The sequence below is a fragment of the Miscanthus floridulus genome, chromosome 18 (assembly GCF_019320115.1).
Source record: "Miscanthus floridulus cultivar M001 chromosome 18, ASM1932011v1, whole genome shotgun sequence".
In the NCBI taxonomy this organism is placed as follows: Eukaryota; Viridiplantae; Streptophyta; class Magnoliopsida; order Poales; family Poaceae; genus Miscanthus; species Miscanthus floridulus.
Genome location: NC_089597.1, coordinates 26,977,403 through 26,996,536, shown reverse-complemented (window position 1 = coordinate 26,996,536; position 19,134 = coordinate 26,977,403). Strand labels below are relative to the sequence as shown.

The 19,134-nt window shown below is 47.0% G+C and overlaps 3 protein-coding genes across 3 annotated transcripts; 1 reads left to right on the top strand and 2 right to left on the bottom strand.

Moving 5' to 3' along the window:
- Nucleotides 1-2,967: 2,967 nt before the first annotated feature.
- On the bottom strand, nt 2,968-8,082 carry LOC136521569 (probable LRR receptor-like serine/threonine-protein kinase At3g47570). Its single transcript, XM_066515314.1, has 3 exons — nt 7,205-8,082; nt 4,899-6,977; nt 2,968-4,799 (listed from the first exon to the last, which is right to left on the bottom strand). The coding sequence occupies exons 1-3, from the start codon at nt 8,070-8,072 to the stop codon at nt 4,405-4,407; spliced, it is 3,342 nt and encodes a 1,113-aa protein (XP_066371411.1). The 5' UTR covers nt 8,073-8,082; the 3' UTR covers nt 2,968-4,404.
- A 1,848-nt stretch (nt 8,083-9,930) lies between these two features.
- Nucleotides 9,931-13,539, bottom strand: LOC136521460 (mitochondrial outer membrane import complex protein METAXIN). Its single transcript, XM_066515205.1, has 6 exons — nt 13,285-13,539; nt 12,687-13,027; nt 12,520-12,596; nt 12,324-12,384; nt 11,739-11,907; nt 9,931-10,447 (listed from the first exon to the last, which is right to left on the bottom strand). The coding sequence occupies exons 1-6, from the start codon at nt 13,469-13,471 to the stop codon at nt 10,269-10,271; spliced, it is 1,014 nt and encodes a 337-aa protein (XP_066371302.1). The 5' UTR covers nt 13,472-13,539; the 3' UTR covers nt 9,931-10,268.
- Nucleotides 13,540-15,488: 1,949 nt separating this feature from the next.
- Nucleotides 15,489-16,561, top strand: LOC136521026 (proteasome subunit alpha type-4-2). Its single transcript, XM_066514746.1, has one exon. The coding sequence runs from the start codon at nt 15,614-15,616 to the stop codon at nt 16,364-16,366; it is 753 nt and encodes a 250-aa protein (XP_066370843.1). The 5' UTR covers nt 15,489-15,613; the 3' UTR covers nt 16,367-16,561.
- The last annotated feature ends 2,573 nt before the right edge of the window (nt 16,562-19,134 follow it).

Here is a 19,134-nt window from a genome sequence, read left to right as displayed (position 1 = left end):
GAATATCGCGCTGTCTAGCAAATTCACGCATATTGTTTTTATGATGTTTAACGAATAGGTTGACGTAGTCAGGTCCATATCCCCTCTTCCGTGTAATTACTTGTCTCCCCTTCAGTTCATCCAAGAACTTAGCTTGACCATCATAACATTCCCACCTGCATTTCCTAGTGCTCTGTTCAAACGAAAAATTATATCATATATGTCTTAGCAAAAGAAATAAAATACGATTTCATGTTTACCATAAAAATAACCAACATCATCATAGTCTACCATATGGTCGCAATAATGGCCTATTCTAAGCTCCGAAGGGACTAGACCATAATTGGATTTAACACCATATTCGTACTTGACTGGAGGTGCTTTGTAAATTAACCTTTCTTTTTTCTTTTCCTTTGCCTTTGGTGGCTTCAGCCATTGATTCTTAGGACCGTAGAGCAACTCATTGAAACGACACTTCGCAAATCCATAATGCTATAAGAGAATACATTAGTACACGCACACATATAGAGATAAACATTTAAACAGATGCACTTTCCACTTCGTGTTTGTTCAGACATACAAACTCCAACGTATTCTCAGGGTTTATCATAGCTCGATCTCCGCATTCGCATAGAGGAGGTTCCTCGAGTCGTCTAACTGCGGCTAGGTGTTTCTCCTTAGCCGTCATTGGCGGGGGGGGGGTTAGGGGGGTGGAACCCATCGCTGGAAGTGCTCACGTGGATGTCTCCCTCTACACCAATCGTCGAAAAGGAGGTACCTAGGGTCAAACTTTTCTGCACCGTCGATCCACTGAAAGAAAAAACACATCTCATGGTCCTACACAATAAGATTCCAACAAAATATTTATAGCCTACTTACATAAATTAAGAAAAAAAAGATAGTGGAAACAATTACTTACATTAAAATGACTGCATATGTAGAAACAACGTGCCGCTGTGTCTAGATATCTCGATTGAAACACGTCGGCCAGGAAACCACAGTCACAGTTAGGGACAGAGAGATCAGGAGGGACAGGAGCATCTTTGCTAGACGCGTCGGGGTATAATTCTCGAGGACGACCCCATTTTCGCCAAAACTCCTCCCGATACATTTCTTGCATCTAACAAAATGGTTGTAATTTAACAAACAAAAATCAAAACATCATAAATTAATGTCAATGAGAACCATTTGCATTACAACAAACAAAATATAACCTACACTTTGGTGCAAACTCTATCTTAAATGTAAACATGCAAACTATATAAAAACTATACTTTGGTCACTAAAAAATAAAATTTGGTACATCAACATTGTGTCCATATATTTATTCACATATAAAAGTTGAGATGCAAACTCAAACAAGCAAAATACACGGTAATCATAATTCTAACTAACCAATTAACCTCAACATTGGCAATCATAATCCTTCAATCCAACGTTGTAACGAACTCATATTTTCCTCCATACCCTAACTACTCATTCAAATCCTTCGATCCACCGTAGAGGCCGAGGAGGACCTTCATTACCTTGACAAGGCCGGGGAGGAGCTTTGGGAAAGGTAGGGAGGGGAACGGCAAGGGAGGGAAATTCAGCGACCGGTCGTGGGGGAGCCCGGAGGCAATGGGGCGGCGGTGCGGGCTGGGAGGCGCGGCGGCGGGGGCTGGGCGGCACGAAGGCGGCTGCTGTGTGGCGTGGAGTGAAACAGAGAGGGAGGAAAGGGACTGGGCCGCGGACATATATTTGGCTCTGCCGCGCCCTGACGGGTGGCGCGTCACAGCCGCGCCCTGATCGGTGGCGCGGCAAGGCCTGCCACGTCACCAGTCAGCGACCCTGGTCGCTGCCACGTTGGCACCCCTGCCACGCTACCATGCATGGCGTGGCAGAGTTGTTTCGCCTCGCCGTGCAAACAGGCGCGTCCAAGAGTGTTAGATGTAAAAAAAAATAAATAGTGTCAGTTTTAAAAATAGTTTAAAAAAATGTTAAAAAAATCTCGTTAGGCGCGGATGAGCGATTGTCACATCACGTGGGTCGCGCTATGGGCGATGTCGGTCGTGCGAGGGCTAGGTTCGCCGCGGGCATCGTCCGGTGGATCTGCAAGCTCCGCCTTCGCGTGGATCTCCTGTCGTCCGGGGGTGTTCGTTTTGAGCTACAGCGGTGGCTGTGTCTGCAGCCCATGAACTGACATCTACTGTAGCGATAGCTGCTGCAGCCAGAGCGGCTGTTAAGCAGAAGCGAACGGGCATGGTAGGACGCCAGGACGGGGCGGTGCCGGACCTCCAGCGCCAGGCACCCAACTGCGGGACGCATTGTCCTAATATTTGGCAGTGCGGTCTGCGGTGGCGTGTTCGCCTTGTCGAGCCCTAAGGTTTTTTCTCCCCCAGCTCAACTAGCATTTTACTGAATTCTTTTTTTTTTTATAGTCATTACATTTGCCCTATTCGCTTCGCTGATAAAACATGGCTAAAAATACTGTTGGCTAATTTATTGTGAAAAAAAAATACTATTCGTTGGCTGAAAAAATACGGCTTATAAGCTAAGCGAACAGGGCGATTACCCGGTATCCTAATTTCAGTAGTTTCCGCAATCACGTTATCACTTGCTTTACTTGTGGAATCAAATAGATGTTAGAATCACAATTTGTTGGCGTTTACTTCAGTTGGTGCCTCCAGCACAAGTCGGCTAGTTGGAGGTTATACTGTTGGTCGGAGGTAGCCTGGTGACTAAGTTTTTTTTTTTTTTTTTTTTTTTCTCATCCAAGGTTATTCTGTTCGACAACAGATGCCATAGCGTTCGGTAAAGATCGTTTGTGATTGATGATTTTGGCTAGGGCGATTTGTTGGCGAAGTTAAAAAGGGTGCTGTAAGTCTGTAACCATAGTTTCAATATATTATATGCTGACAAAATATCTTTTTTTTAATTTCAATGAAGGCGTCCCCCCTGATTTATATATATTGACCCAAAACGACCCGTTATAAAGTTTTACAGAGATTTGTGTACACACAGCCTAGCACAAGAGTTAGCGGTGGCACAGCCACAATTACACAAAAGGGGAGAAGAAACAACAACAAACAACAAGACATAGAAACTCTTCGACGATGCCTCCAGGAGGTAAATGACGCGTAGGCGTAATCATTGTCGGCCTAGGAGCTTACCAAGGATTTCGCCCGATTCCTGTACCGAGGAGAACCGCATTGGCCAAGCCGGCCAGGGAGAGGAGGCAGCAGGGGTTCTTCAGCGACGCCTTCAACAAGGGTGTCCGCCCGACGGCGTCCGTCGTCGCTGGCCCAGCCAAGAGCTGAGCTGAGCTTTCGCCCAGAACCCTCGCCATCGCAATGCGGAGACGGCTCTCTGCCCTCCCCGACAAGAGGCGCAGGGGAAGGCACCCGCGGACATGCAGCCCCGCCGCCGGCTCACCCGCAGCCAAACCGCACGCGCCGCGCATGCACGCGAAGAAGAACGTCCAAGGTCACGCAGCCCCACCGCCGGCAAGCCCGCGGCCAAACCGCACACCCAGGGCCGTGCACACGCACATGTAGAAGAGTCGCCATACCGCAGAGCAGGTCCAGTAGACGGCCGTGCAGAGGCTCCGCCGCTCGGGAGCACCTGCAACGTTGAGGTCGCGCCAGGGGGAGGTTGCACCAGCACGTGTCTGCGTCGGGTCGCGGAGCTCCGTGCTGGGTGGGGTCCACCGACCAGGGGGTGCAGCGGCCGCGCCGCGGCAGCACCCTAGGGCCCTGAACCACCATGCCAGTGCTCCACCGCTTGGAAGCTCCGCGACGGGGCCAGGGGCGCCAACACCAGCACGGGGCCGCGTCGGATAGCGGCGCACCGCGCTGGAGATCCCATCGACCAAGGAGGGCCGGCCACCGGCGCGGCGGATCTGCGCCTAGAGAACCCCGAATCGCCCCACCGGCGAACCCAAGGTGCCGGAGACGATGCGGAAGAGGAAGGGGAGGCAGAGGAGTTGGGGGGGAGGCTCGGTGGGGGAGGGGCGAGACCGTGTCCGCCAGCCCAGGCAACGCCGGATCCGGGGCGGATGACGCCGAATCCAGGGCGGAGGACACCGGATCTGCCCTTCGCCGGCCATGGAGCTCGCCGCCGGCTGACCATGTCACCGGGGGACAGAGGCATGGCAAGGAAAAGGAGGGAGGAGAGGGAAGCTGCTGCTACGGTGAAGCCTTGTTGGGCGCCACAGCTGGCCGCCGCCGCCACTAGCCGGAGGGCGGCGGCGGCGGCCTGGGGGTGGGTAGTCGGCGGGGGTTTCGGCTGGGGGCAGTGTCGCCCCCGAGTCGCCGTACGGACGACGCGGGGAGGACGATGCTCGAGTCCCCTTCAACTCCCTGCTCCCCCTACTCTGACAAGGGTTGTAGTTTGATAACATTATAGCTATCTTTAAACAATAACACCAGTAATGTTGTTTCCACCTCATGCTAAACTGCTCTCATGCATAAAATCGTCCTTGATTTTCTTCAACTTGGCAACGACATCAGTCATAGTTATCCTTTCGTCAGGCATGTCACTTGTGCATACCAAACCCAACTCAAATATTGATCTGAGAGTGCTGTGTGAGATGCTTGGAGAAATGTCCGAAGGGTTGCTGGTGTGGTGAAAACCATGTATTGTTTCATCTTGTTGTTGTAAATTACCATCAATAATACTGCTAATCGTTGATGGAAATGCTTGACGAACCCACTGCCTAAGGCTCAGATCCCCGACAAACATGGTATCTGTGGGCTTCTTCCCGGTGAATACCTCAAGCAGCATGATTCCAAAACTAAACACATCGCTTTTTCTGGATGCTTTTCCCATGGAGCCATACTCTGTTAAGGATTATTTTGAACAATAAGGATCAGTACAAACTTTTTTTTAAAAAAAAGGTATGGTACTACATAATAAATTCAGTCATGAATGGTTACTACCTGGTGCCATATATCCGATTGTTCCAGGCATGCTTGCAGAAATCACTGAGTTATTATCACCTAACAAGAGTTTTGCTATGCCAAAATCTGCCACGTGTGCCATCATATCATCATCAAATAACACATTGCTAGGCTTCAAGTCACAGTGCAAGATTACCTCATGATATTGATGATGCAGATATTCTACTGCCATCGACACCTCTATCATGATGTCCAATCTCTTGAGGAATCTCAAGGGTGCCTTGTCTTCATTGTGCAGATGTGCATCCAAGCTACCATTAGGCATGTACTGAAGTAACAATGCTTTAAAGTCTAGGTTAGAACAAGTGCTGATTATCCTTATCAAGTTGCGATGCCGAACCATGCGCAGCACTCGGCACTCAGCATCAAAGCTCTTTGTAGCTTCTTCCAATTGTACGTTTAGAACTTTGATGGCAACCACCAAACCATTGTTTAGCTGTCCCTTGAAAACTTTGCCAAAGCATCCTACTCCCAACAAATTTTCCTCACTGAAATTGTTAGTGGCATGAACAATCTCATGATAAGATATTAATCTGTGTCTGACTGCATCAGTAATATTATTGGAACCTGTCAACGCTCCTGGGTTTTTATTTTTTCTTCTGATTGTTACATATAAGCAAATAACTATTGCTCCAAATGCTGCAAGAGCAGCAGGGAGTACAAATTTTAGTATCTTTCCATTTCTCGAGTGAGATCTGACCATACATGGCGAAAACCCTAGACGTGGAGCACCACAAAGTGCATCATTCCCTAGCAAGGACTGTAAACTGATGTTTGAGAAAATACCTCCTTCTGGTATACGTCCTTGTAGCTTATTGAAGGAGAGGTTCAAATTGGTGAGGTATGTAAGATTGGCCAGGTACATTGGGATGTTTCCAGAGAGGTTATTGTAGGAACGATCCAGTATTTCCAAGCTTGTTAACTTGCCAAAAGAATTTGGGATTGAATCTTGAAACAAGTTATGTGATAAATTGAGGTAGGTCAGCATCTGCAGTTGTCCGAATGATTCTGGAAGATCACCAATTAGCTGGTTGGCAGAGAGGTCTATTGTGTTAATTTCATTCATGCTTCCTATATCAGGTGTGAGTGTACCAATCAAGAGGTTGTTTGACAAATTGAGTCCGATAAGGTTGTCAATATGAAATAAAGTCGGTGGTATGGATGAAGACAACTTGTTATAGGGGAGAGAAATATATTCTAACATACTAAGATTACCAAGGCCATCAGGTATGGAGCCAGAGAAGTTGTTGTTGTCAAGACTCAATTGTTGAAGGCTTCTAAGCATACCAATTTGGGTTGGGATGGGACCAGACATGATATTATTGGCGAGAGCAAGTACCTGGAGGTTCGCCAGTTTCACAACCGCTTCTGGGATCGGCTTGTTCAGTTTGTTGCCTGTGAGATATATGGTTTGCAGGCTAGTTAAATTTGATACACTTGCAGGAAGTCCACCAATTAAGTTGTTCTCACCTGCTACAAAAGTCACTAGTAGCTTGGAGAGGTTTCCAATATAATCTGGGAGACTCCCAGAGTAAGAATTGGACTCCATGTTGAGGTAACTGAGCTGTCTGCAATTCGAAAGAGCACCCAAAAATTCAAGGCCGCCCTCGAAGTGGTTCCATCCAAAACTAAGGCGTTGTAAAGAGCCAAGATTCCCAAATGCGAGTGGGATCGATCCATTCAACATATTTGTATCCAACATTAGGAAAGACAGATCAGACAGATTACCAATGGAAGAAGGAACCGGACCTGTCAATTCATTATCTGAAAGTTCCAGATACTGAAGTTGTTTCATCTTCCCAAATTCTGGTAGGATTTGCCCTTCCAACTTGTTGTTTGAGAGATCAAGTTCCTGAAGCCCAGTGATATTGATTAACTGAATTGGGATCGACCCAAAAATGTTATTTCCACCTAAGGCAAGGTACCTGAGATTCGATAATTTGTCCATCAATGTTGGCACAACATCTGTAAAAGCATTTTCTGACAAAGAGATTTTTTGCAGGAACTGACACGCGCTGAGCCCCACAGGAATCCTACCCACAAAGTTGTTCCAAGGGCCTGTTTAGTTCCCTCCAAAACGCTAAATTTTTCAAGATTCTCCGTCACATCGAATCTTTGGACGCATGCATGAGGCATTAAATATAAATAAAAAATAAAACTAATTATACAGTTTAAACGAAATCCACGAGACGAATCTTTTAAGCCTAATTAGACTATGATTAGACATTAATTGTCAAATAACAACGAAAACGCTACAGTAGCGTTTTGCCAAAAAATTTGGCAACTAAACTGGGCCCAAGAGAGGGATAAAAACTGCAGCATTGGAAGACTGAAGCTTCCATTGCCAGGGATAGTCCCGGTCAGATTGTTGTTACTCACGAGGCTCAGAACTTGCAGGGCGGACTTATTGAAGGTGTCAGGAGGCACCGTGCCGGTGAGGTGATTATCTTGCAAGACAAGGATTTGAAGCATGGACAAGCATCCAATACCAACAGGTATGGGTCCCCATAGGCTGTTGTTGCCAAGGTTCAGATAGCTCAGGTAAGGCGTGTTGTTGAATACTTCTGGTATTTTGCCACTCAGGTGATTCTTCTGAAGGTCTAAGCGCCTAAGATTTTGCAGGTCTTTCAGCTCATGTGGGATCAGCCCTGACAGACTGTTCTCCAGAAGAACAAGGCTCTCGAGCCTCGTGAGGTTCCCGACGGTGGCAGGGATGTAACCTGACAGGCTGTTCCAGGGAAGGGCAAGAACCCTGAGACGGTGCAGCCGTCCAAGCCCAGCTGGAATGTATCCGGTGAGGTTGGCGTTGGTGAGATTTAGGACGGAGAGGAAAGAGAGGTTACCGATGTGGGGAGAGATGCTCCCATGCAGGGGAGTGTTTGGCAGCGCCAGGGCGGTGACGCGCTCTCGGCGCTGGCTGCACGAGACGCCCAGCCAGTGGCAGAAGGACGTGCCGGGGGTCCAGTTGCCACGAAGAACGCCTAGAGGATCCGAGAGCTGTGCCCTGAACGCGAGCAGGGCGTCGAGGTCAGTGTCTGTGCCGCTGCTCCCGGAGGAAACGGCAGCCGCCGGCAGCACGGTGGCCAGTAATACGAGCTGAAGGAGATGGAGGGCCTTGTAGCTGGCGTGTTGCATTGTGCGCTGGGAACTCATGGAATCTGGGGCTTTTGAGCAATTGGTTCTGAATCGCCACAGGTAACTGTCATGTATATATAACCATCTGGCAGTACTGCTGGTCTACTCTTAGTCTAAAGCTAATTGAATTATTGAACCATAATGCTCTTCATATAGAAACTAAATAAGGGCACTTTTCCAGTTTCCTGTCGAACAATAAGGTTGTTTCCTAGTTATTGCAAAGCATCAAACCTCCCGTGCTCTGCCTCTTTGTGATATTGGCGAATTATACAAATGCCCCTGATATATTTTCTGGAACAAAATGCCCCTGATTTTGGATGTTTGGCAGATCAGGGGAGGGGATTGTTACATAGGCCGCGTTTAGTTCGGCCCCAGATTTGGCGCCGCCCAAATTCGCGGCACTGTTACGCACTGTAGCGTTTTGTTTTTATTCGGTAATAATTGTCCAATCGTTGACTAATTAGGCTCAAAATGTTCGTCTCGCAAAGTACAACTAAACTGTGCAATTAGTTTTTGATTTCGTCAACATTTAGTACTCCATACATGTACCGCAAATTTGATGTGACGGGGAATCTTCTTTTTGCATAGTGCCAAATTCTGTAATTTGGATGAACTAAACGTGGCCATAGTTGTCTATTCATTATTATGATGACTTGCAGAGCGAAAATGGTAGGGGAGGGGGGCTGCAGTCACATGCTTCATCTTGTAACGGTCATGGGTGTGAGGTCTGTCAAAATTAACTAATTGCTACGGTAGTCATCACATCGAATCTTGCGATACGTGTATGGAACATTAAATGTAGACAAAAAAAAAACTAATTGCACAGTTTGGTTGGAAATCGCGAGACGAACGTTTTGAGCCTAATTAGTCCATGATTAAATATTAATTGTCAAATAAAAACGAAAGTGCCACAGTAGCCAAATTCCCAAATTTCACCCAACTAAACACAGCCTCATCTTGTAGCGGTCATGGGTGTGAGGTCTGTCAAAATCAACGTTGCAAAGTAGTCTACACCGTCCGTCTTTGACCGGTATTAAGCAAGCAACACGTTTCCAGTCCGGAAATTCAGAGGTGAGATGACGCAAGAGGACCAGATTGTAATACGTAATTTCCAGGCAGCTTCTCACATCACACCAATCCCGTTTACTTGACTATACTAGAGGATCAGCTCCTCTCTCTTTTTTTTAATAACTGGCTTCATTAATATAAGGAATCAATCCCGTTTACTTGCCCTCCGTCCCGGTATATAAGTCGTAACCACCTCCGGTTCAGAGACTTAGAAACACATTTAATTCTCTTTGTACGCGCCTCTAGAGAAAGCACACCTTGTATTATGGAACATGAATAAAAAGTAGCTACGGCTTATATATTAGGACGAAGGGAGTGATAGAGGATCTCCTTTTTTTTATAACTGGCTTCATTAATATTAGGAAAGTGCTATATAACAGGCGTCTGAAACAAGTTTTTTTTGTTCAGTTCCTTTTTACCATCCCGCCAACCCGACCTTCTCCCACTAACTCCTTTAGGGCTTGTTTGGCAGGGCTCCTCTCCGGCTCCGGCTCCGGCTCCTCCAGAGGAGCCCTGCCAAACGTTTTCTTGGAGGAGCCGTTTTTCAGTAAAAAACAGAGGAGCTGGAGCCGTTTTGGAGGAGCCACAATTTGTGGCTCCTCCAAAACGGCTCCGGCTCCTCCGGAGGAGCCCCTTGGGAGGAGCCGTGCCAAACAAGCCCTTAGTCGCAAAGCACTAGCAACCCACCCCAATCCATCCATCCTGAAATCGAGATAAAAAAACTGCAGCGTACTCCCACATATACACTTCATTTTGCAATCTCTATCCGACATATCAAAGATACGTAGAGGAGAAAACAAATCTATAATGCCATACAGCCTCAGCTCATCTATTATACTGCTGGACAGGGAGGTTCAGGCCAACAGATCCCATCACAGAGAAGTGGCGCGTCTCCAAAACTCCAAAATTCGAATTTGCTTACAAGTTTGGTTCACTGAAGCCAAAAAGAAAACTTCGGAGACAACTATGTTTAAGGCCGAAGTAGCTTATGAAACTGCCGAGGGGTAACCAACTCAGTGAATTCCTAGCTACAATCAAGTGTAACACATTTTTCACAGAAAGTGTTGGAACAAATTCTCACAGCACCTCCAACAAACCACGCAGTTTGTCCTTGGAACGAATCATGTGTAACAGCACAGGGAGGATCTAATCTTCATAATCTAAACCATCGTCGTCGTCTAGCTCAGAACTATCAACCCCACCCATCAGCGATAGGAAGACAAGAACTGCAACAAGTTGTGTGGCCAGGAAATACTTTGCTCTTCGCCTGAATTTCTTTTCCTCCTCTGTCCGTTCCTTGTTGGCTCTGGGTTTTGGCTTATAACCTAAAGATCAGGTCAATATAACAACATAAGGCAACAATCAGATGTCTGAAAACTGTCACGAGAATAAGCAAAGCATGACCACCAAGACAACAGGTAAAAGAGAGAGTGAAGTTCAAGAACTTGTTAGACCATCTTTATCAATTTTATTTTCTTTTTAATGAAGGGCAGGCCTGGTGCAAGCGGTAGAGTCTTACCGCCTGTGACCGGAAGGTTCTGGGTTCGAGTCGCGGTCTCCTCGCATTGCACAGGCGAGGGTAAGGCTTGCCACTAACACCCTTCCCCAGACCCCGCACAGAGCGGGAGCTCTCTGCACTGGGTACGCCCTTTTTTTAATACATTTTACTTCTTTCAAAAAATACAAAAATAAAAGTACGGTAGCCCCTTGGACTGGCCAAATCATACCAAACAATAAACAGATCATATAAAATCATTTTTTGCAAGAGAACTCGTATCGTTATTCTGTCTAGGGGCACCATATGCTATCTATGCATATATTGATTTTCCACTCGTCCTAATTAAATCATTGTTTGACACAGTTTCTTCCATGACAGCATTGTGATACAATGAAATTAAGGAAGCAACATACAGCTTGAGCAATCAGTGATCCAGGATTACATAAAGGATCTGTCCATTAAAATATTCTTTAGCACAGTTATCACTTCACTTTGTAATGAAATGCAGTTTTATGTCCTAGACTCCTAGTTACTACAAGGAAGGTTAAGTCTTTCATTTATGTCCTAGACTCCTAGTTACTACAAGGAAGGGTAAGTCGTTCATGCACAAATGTTGAGAGTTAACTTCACAAAACTAGAGTTATATGCACCTAACTATCAAGGAACTACAGCTTTTGGGACCAGTTTCACAGAAGTTGTAGTTCCTTGACATTTGGCTGCAAATAATTACAGTTTTGTGAAACAGTCAATCACCAATGAGTAAACTGCAGACTGCAGAATTGCAGATTGAATTGAGTAAATAGTCCATTAAGTGAATATGATGGTAATTGGCAATAGCACATACATAATAAATAACTCAGACAAGCAGATCATAGACTCTTCATCTAACATGATTAAATTTTGAGTAACGCATCCTTATATTAAATTCGACAGATTGATAGGCACTGAACAGGAAAATCATACTTTATAAGCTGGAATGGAAGGTCTGCCAGGTAGAGTAAAAATGGCATCATTCAGATTTTAATGTTCCTGACGACAGTTTATCCAACTAAGTATACATGCTACAACTAGCAATTTCTGAATTCTGAGCAGCAGGGTAAAGCGGACTGTTTGCTTACTTTGGTCAGCAGATGGTCTTCTCCTGGGGGTGGATGATGACGGACTAGGTGATGATCCTAATCCTGATGATGACGATGATGAGGTTTCCAGCAATTGGACCTTGTGATGCTCAGCAAATCTCACCAAGTTGTCATGCTTCTGCAAAGTGCCCCTCAGCACAGATGTATCCTAAGGCAGAAGTAAGATCAGAACATGCCCTGAAACTAACTATATAAACATAATTTGAGGATGCTTTGGATCATTTACTTGACAGATTTTGGCTTAGTGCTAGGAAACTCTTAATTAATAGCATAGAAAAAAAAAACACTTGATCCCAATACTACTAACATCAGAAATTCAGAAGCATTCAAGATGTGAATTTTCAGGAGAATGTGCGAGTTCAATCAGGCATCTGTACTACAATCAATTTTCTATGCAGCTAGATAGTTACTACTAACATCAGAAGCATTCAAAACGGGAAGCGGCACTTTCATGATAATGTGCAAGTGCAATCAGGCATCTGCGCTTCAATCAATTTTTCTATGCAACTAGATGAGTCAGTGTCTGCCATTCAAGTACACAACTAAGTATAGAGAGAAACTTACAGGCAACGCATTGAGGACAAAAATAGCATGTCCAAGGAAAAGAGCATCAACATCTGTAGGGCTTCATAAATAGAAATTAAGAAATATCAGTGCTCCACATTTGGCATATCAGAACAAAAATCTAAGTGTCAGCAAGCATAAAAACCTAACACAAAGTACAGAGAAATATGCTGGATACAAGTTGATTGAAGTGTACCTGTTATCAAATAGAAAGACTTGATCCCCTAATCTGATAGACAATGAGTCATATGCAGCACTTGCCTTCCGGTATATCTGTTTAAATAGAAAATTGCATTAGAAGCTACTAGTGTGTCACCCGAAAAGAAAAAAGGCTAGGAAAATAATAGGTAGGGAGTAGCAAACCTCGTCTTCTTTTTCTGCAGCATTGAGCTTTGTTATACCCAGTAGTTGCTTCACATGTCTAGTTTTCTTCCAATGGAGTATCTTTCCAATGGGCCAAGCGAGATCAGAGAAGTAGATATCATTTGCAATGCTTCCATCACTAACCACCCAGAGTTCAAACAGCAAAGCATCAGCAAGCCAGGTCGAAACCATGGCCTTCGTCTCTAGCACATCGGTGGATGAAACACTTGGGTGATTTGAGTTCAAGTCAACAATTTTTTCATCCTTGAGGTACTCAATCACGCCTCCTTTCTCGTTGTTGAAAGCCACGCAGTCCCCAAATTCAACATATGGTATGTGATCTGTGCAACAAAAAATTACGGTGTGAGAGCAAAGCAACCTTCTCGCTCGTAGCTCAACCCACGTAGAGGTCCCAGCACATCAATGCAGGAACCTTGCCACAAATATCTAGCAGTTTTGTTCTTCTAATAAGATTATTGATGGGGCAAAATAACATTATCTACCCGGACGAGCGGAGACGCCAGCAGCAAAGAACATAGCGGAGCTAAGTAGATAGAGGATAATAGGATAGGACTACGCATGCGCGCGGGGAGCTCACCGGCGTCGGGGAAGTTGGTGTCGACGTGGATGTCGAAGGGAACCTGCGCCATGCGGAGGTAGAGGAACACGGGGAGGCAGGTAGGGCAGGCCGTAGGGAGCCCGAAGCAGGACTTGCGCGCCACCAGCACCTTCCGCGCCGCCGCCTCCCACTCCGCGGCCGCGGCCGCCGCCGCCGCCGATGCCATCGCCGAGAGGGTGGGCTGGGGGGTTTGCCTTGCGAAAGGGGTTGGTTCCTCGTGCTCTCTAAAAACTCAGGTGGGCTGAAAACTCGCCCGGCCCAGCTAAGGGCGTGATCGGAAGCCTGGACAGCTTTTCTACTAGGAATTAGGAATTCCTAGGAGTTCCTTTCTCCTAGAATCTGGAATGGGGTAGATCTCGTTGGATTGGATTGGATAGGTGCAGAATGTTTTTAGAGGGTGATTGATAGACTATACAAGCTTATTTATTTAACCTATCTCACTCGTAGCCTGCATAGAATTCATGTTCTTACCCTGCGTTAGAGGCACGGTAGAGTTACCCACCACTTCTACGTAGCCTTCCCTCGGTTGGATTTTTCATATTGTTCCTTGCAAACGATAAATGATACAAGATGATTGGAATGGTCAACCCTTGCAAACGATAAATGGTACAAGATGATTGGAATGGTCAGTGTGGTCTCATACGTTTTCCACCGGCTAGGCTAAGAGGTTTTTGCTGCATCTGACACGATAGGCTCCGAGAGACGTGTAGGCTACCAATCATGCCTCTAATGGCCCGTTGATCCATCACTTACAATTGCGGAAGCCCTTGCCATGGCCCTCCTCTGCCCTTTTCTCATGTGCTCGAGTGGGGCATTGTGTCCTCGGATAAGAGAAGCCAGAGCCTCCTATATAGGCTATTTGAACAGTGTTGCAGTGCCCCAAACCCCTCTTTCTAGTCCCTCTGCATCTTAATAATCTATGCCCGCATGGAAACAATCTGATAGTGCATCTTAACAAAATCATATGTGAGACTAGGTGCATTAGTTTGGCCGGTGGTGATTGGTAATGGAGTATCATCGTGAACTGCCTCTGATCCACCAGCCTTGTCATCATGAGCTCCCATTAAAAACGAAGGATGTTATGGAGAAAAAGTGAAGTCCTCATTATTACTATTGACAGAGCCTCATTCAGCATGTTCGCTTGTTGGTTTCAGCCAGGACTTATCAGGTAGCCAATAGTGTTTTCCTCTCACAACAAATCAGCGCCAGCCGGGCTTATTAGCCCAGAAACCAACCAGCAAATAGGTCAATTATCTACTTGGGTTCCAGGATTCAAGCTGGCTAAGGCCTAATTAAGGGCATGCTCCCATGCCCCCTCTCCCCTAACATAAAGCTCCGAGATGCTTGACCATGAAATTGTTTTGCCATGCCTAGCCCATCGGGCTGGCCCAACATGAAAAACAATCCAATGTGCAATTCCTAGACCGAGGTTGAAACATGTGGGTAAACACGGCATGGTTGTAAGCACCACAACGCATGGGGACGTCGAAGGGGTGACTTGGGGGCTACTCGTCCTTGTGGGCGACACGATAGACATATGCTTGCGAGTTAGAGGGGATGATAGGATAATAGACCTAATCAAACGTTGGATGGGGCAAGAAAAAAGTGATCGGTTTAAAATCTTTAGCCCGAGCTCGACCCGACGCATCGGCAAGTCGGGCTATTTCTATGGTTCTTTCAGATTTTCGTACTTTGAGTCGACTTTTTTTGTGTTGGGTTGGGCCACGAGTCAAAAATCATGCCTCGACCGGATCCGATTCTTTGACGGATCAGGTTAAGTTAGGTTCATTTTTTTAATGGGTCAGGTCAGATGGCCCATAAACCTGTCTAATGGAGAAAAACCTCTAACGAGGCTTTTGACGATCTGCAAGTGCTTGGGTTTGCGGGCTATTGGACACAGGCCCAAAAAAACCCATATCGAATGGTTGGTAGATTAGTGGGTGACGTGGCCTCCTCAGGCCGATCCGACGGCGAACACAACAGGTTACGCCTATGGAATCCGGGGTAATTCTGTTTCATCCTTGCAGTTGAAGTTGAAGTCGAATTCCACGATCCCGTTTGGCCCGGCGGAAAACCACGAGAGATCCAACGGCCCACAAAGCAAAGCGGATGTACTGACGGTTCGGATGGGCTAAAACCAGCCAGCGAGTCCGTCCCCCCTTTCTTCTCTCACAAGTAGATCTCGCGTTAACCTCCCCCGAGTCGCGTGTCCCCTCCCAAGTTCTCACAAACGCAAACCCCAATCTCGCCGTCACCGCCCCAATCTTGCAAGCGCAAACCCCATCTCGCCGCCGCCGCCGCCGCCACGATGTCTCGCCGCTATGACAGCCGCACGACGATCTTCTCGCCGGAGGGGCGTCTCTACCAGGTGGAGTACGCGATGGAGGCGATCGGCAACGCCGGGTCGGCCCTCGGGATCCTGGCGGCCGACGGCGTGGTCCTGGTCGGCGAGAAGAAGGTGACCTCCAAGCTCCTCCAGACCTCCCGCTCCGCCGAGAAGATGTACAAGATCGACTCCCACCTGGCGTGCGCCGTGGCCGGGATCATGTCCGACGCCAACATCCTCATCAACACCGCCCGCCTCCACGCCCAGCGCTACGCGCTCTCCTACCAGGAGCCCATCCCCGTCGAGCAGCTCGTCCAGTCCCTCTGCGACACCAAGCAGGGGTACACCCAGTTCGGTGGCCTCCGCCCCTTCGGGGTCTCCTTCCTGTTCGCCGGGTGGGACAAGCACCACGGCTTCCAGCTCTACATGAGCGACCCATCTGGCAACTACGGCGGCTGGAAGGCCGCCGCTGTTGGGGCCAACAGCCAGGCCGCGCAGTCCATGCTCAAGCAGGACTACAAGGACGGCTTGACCCGCGAGGAGGCCGTCGCTCTTGCGCTCAAGGTCCTCAGCAAAACCATGGACTCCACCAGCTTGACTGCCGAGAAGCTGGAGCTGGCCGAGGTGTTTCTGCAGCCCGGCACCGGGGAGGTACAGTACCAGGTGTGCTCTCCTGAGGCGCTGGGGAAGCTGCTTGCAAAGTCTGGCCTGACACAGCCGACACCCGAGGCATAATGTTCTGGTTTGCTGTGGCTTGTGATGCGTACTACTGCTCTTAGACATGATTTAAGCAGTTATGCTTCTGTTGTGTGAACCTAAACATTCGACGATTATGTGGTCTAATTTTATGTTGAGCATCCTTGATCTGTTAATGTTTCATCTGTAACAGTGGATTGCCTTGAACTGGTTGCAAATTGTTGATTTCTATCTGCTCTACTTGATTATTATTGCGATTAGGTAGCATGTGGTTCAATGGAACACGGAAAATTAGGTTCAGATCTGTGACAGTTTAAGGCATCTGGATGATACCAACTGTGCTTAGAAACATGGCAAAATTTTGGAGTGCTTATGTGCTACAGTAACTATGACAGTTTAGGCCTCTGGATGATGCTACTGCTTTCATCAATTGTGCTCAGTAAACTAGGCAAAATAGTAGGGTATTCTATGTCTTTCAGATTATCTTTATGCTTCTGTGCTTGAATTGTTGTTTGCCATTAGGACTTACGGGTGACAGAGGGCAGTAGGATGACTTATGGGTGACAGAGGGCAGTGGAATGAAGAGGGCAGTAGGATGACTTATGGGTGACAGAGGGCAGTGGAATGAAAATGTTAAGAACCAGTTGTATGACCAGACCATGACAATACAATGCATCAGGATCATATAACGCCTTGTTTAGTTGGCCGGATTCACTGTGCATTTCGTTTGTATTTGGTAATAATTGTCCAACCGTTGACTAATTAGGCTCAAAACGTTCGTCTCGCAAAGTACAACCTAACTGTGCAATTAGTTTTTGATTTCGTCTACATTTAGTACTCCATGCATGTACCACAAGTTTGATGTGACGGGGAATCTTATTTTTGCATAGTGCCAAAGTTGGGAGTTGGGAGCAACTAAACAAGGCCTAACTGTAAAGCCAACAAAAAAGAAACATGCTTCATATCACTGTTTTGTCAACTGTGCTTAAAAACAGCTATTTTTTTGTGGTGTTCTGTCTGATTCAGATTACCTGTATGGTTTGATGCCAACCATATGTTGAGCATTCAGTGTTATTTTTTAGGAGAGGTTCCAGTTATAGTTCTCTCACGACAAGACGATAACTTTTGTGGTTCGGTTGCAGCATTGTCTCGACCCATGTTTTTGAGTCGTCGCCTAGTCGTCGCCTAGGCGACAAGGCGTGGCAGAGGGGCTGGGCGTCGGGGGCGCCACGACCTGGAGTGGTATGGCGTCCGCTTAATCGCATTAGGCGTCGCCTAGGACTGGTTTGGCGTCGGGCGGACGCCTACAAGCTCGCCGCGGACGCCGGATGCCAGTTCGCGAGGGGAAGGGCGCCAAAAGACCGTGGCCCTCGCGGTCGCGGGAAATCGACCGCGCAAAAGGAAATCGACTGCGCGGTGGCTGCGCGGCGGGAAATCGACTGCGCAGGGGGGAAATTGACCGCGCGGGAAGTAGATAGGCCCTTCCGCGCGGGAAATTTACCGTGCGAGGCCTTTACCCGCGGCCACGACTGAGATCGAGGGGAGAGGAAAAGAGAAAGGCGGCAGGAAGACCGGGCGACCGGAAGAGGAAGAGAGAAGGCGGCGGGCTTACCTCGAGCTCCGCTTGGCTGCTCCTCTGCTCCAGTCCATCGGCCGGCCGCCCCTGCTTCGCACATCGCGACTCTGCCTCTGCCTCGAGTCCGCACATCCGTCCGCACCTGCTCTGCCTTGCCTTGGTCGGGTACTTCCCCTTCCGCCTGGTATGCCTCTCGTCTCCTCTGCTTTCCCTCCTACCTCCTCTGCTTTCCCAAATATTTGAGGCGTGTACTCTGCAGTCTGCTTTCCCTCCCCTCCTCTGCAGCCATCTGCTTCCCTCCTCTTCCTCTGTTTCCTTCCCTCTTCCTCTGTTTCTTTCCCTGTCTCTCATGCTTTGTTACAGAGAGGTGACTGGAACTGCTCGAGTTCTTTGTTTTTACAGTTACAGCTAATAGCACAATGGCGAGTACATCTTCCATTACCAGCAATTATGATATTAGAAACTAATTTGTTGCTATTGAGTGATGAGAGATTTCAGATTTGCTATTTTGCTACTTTATTATGTTGTGCACTAGCACTCTTGGTAGCTAATTTATTATGGTATTACATGCTAAGACTTGCAATATTAAGGTATGATTTGCTTCTGAATTTTAGTAGCATATATATTAAGATGATCATATGGCGCCTAATAAATGTGTGTATGGCGCCGCCTAGGCGTCCGCCACAAACGCCTAGGCGTTGTGAAGGGGGTCGGGCGCCGCGCCTCGCCGTGGCGCCTCAAAAACATGGGTCTCGACAGCATTTTTCCATGATTAGCCACTCATTACATCATGACCCAAGCTTTTGATTCCCTCTTGAAAGATTATTTTGTACCTTGATTGACTAGAATTATTTGGTTGATATTTCATATCAATTGGTTATATCAAGTATCATCAGGACTCAAGAGTGTTGGTGTAATGGTCTGATGCATCTCAGTCAGTGCTAGTGATCTGCCTGACCACTTCTTGAAACCTTGGGCAACTCATTGCTGTGAACTTGAAATTCTGGTGCTACCACAATTTATTATTGCAGATTTCATCCAGTTTTTTGTTGCATAGTGTTCCTTGCTTATCACTTGACACTTGATGCCATCAGAGTATGGTGACTCCAATTTTTTGGCATATAAATTAAATTTTATTCTCCTTGTCTAACTAGTTATATTCTTGCTTAAGGTACTCCCTCCATTCCAAATTGTAAGTCATTTTAGCTTTTCTAAATACAATAGTTTTTAC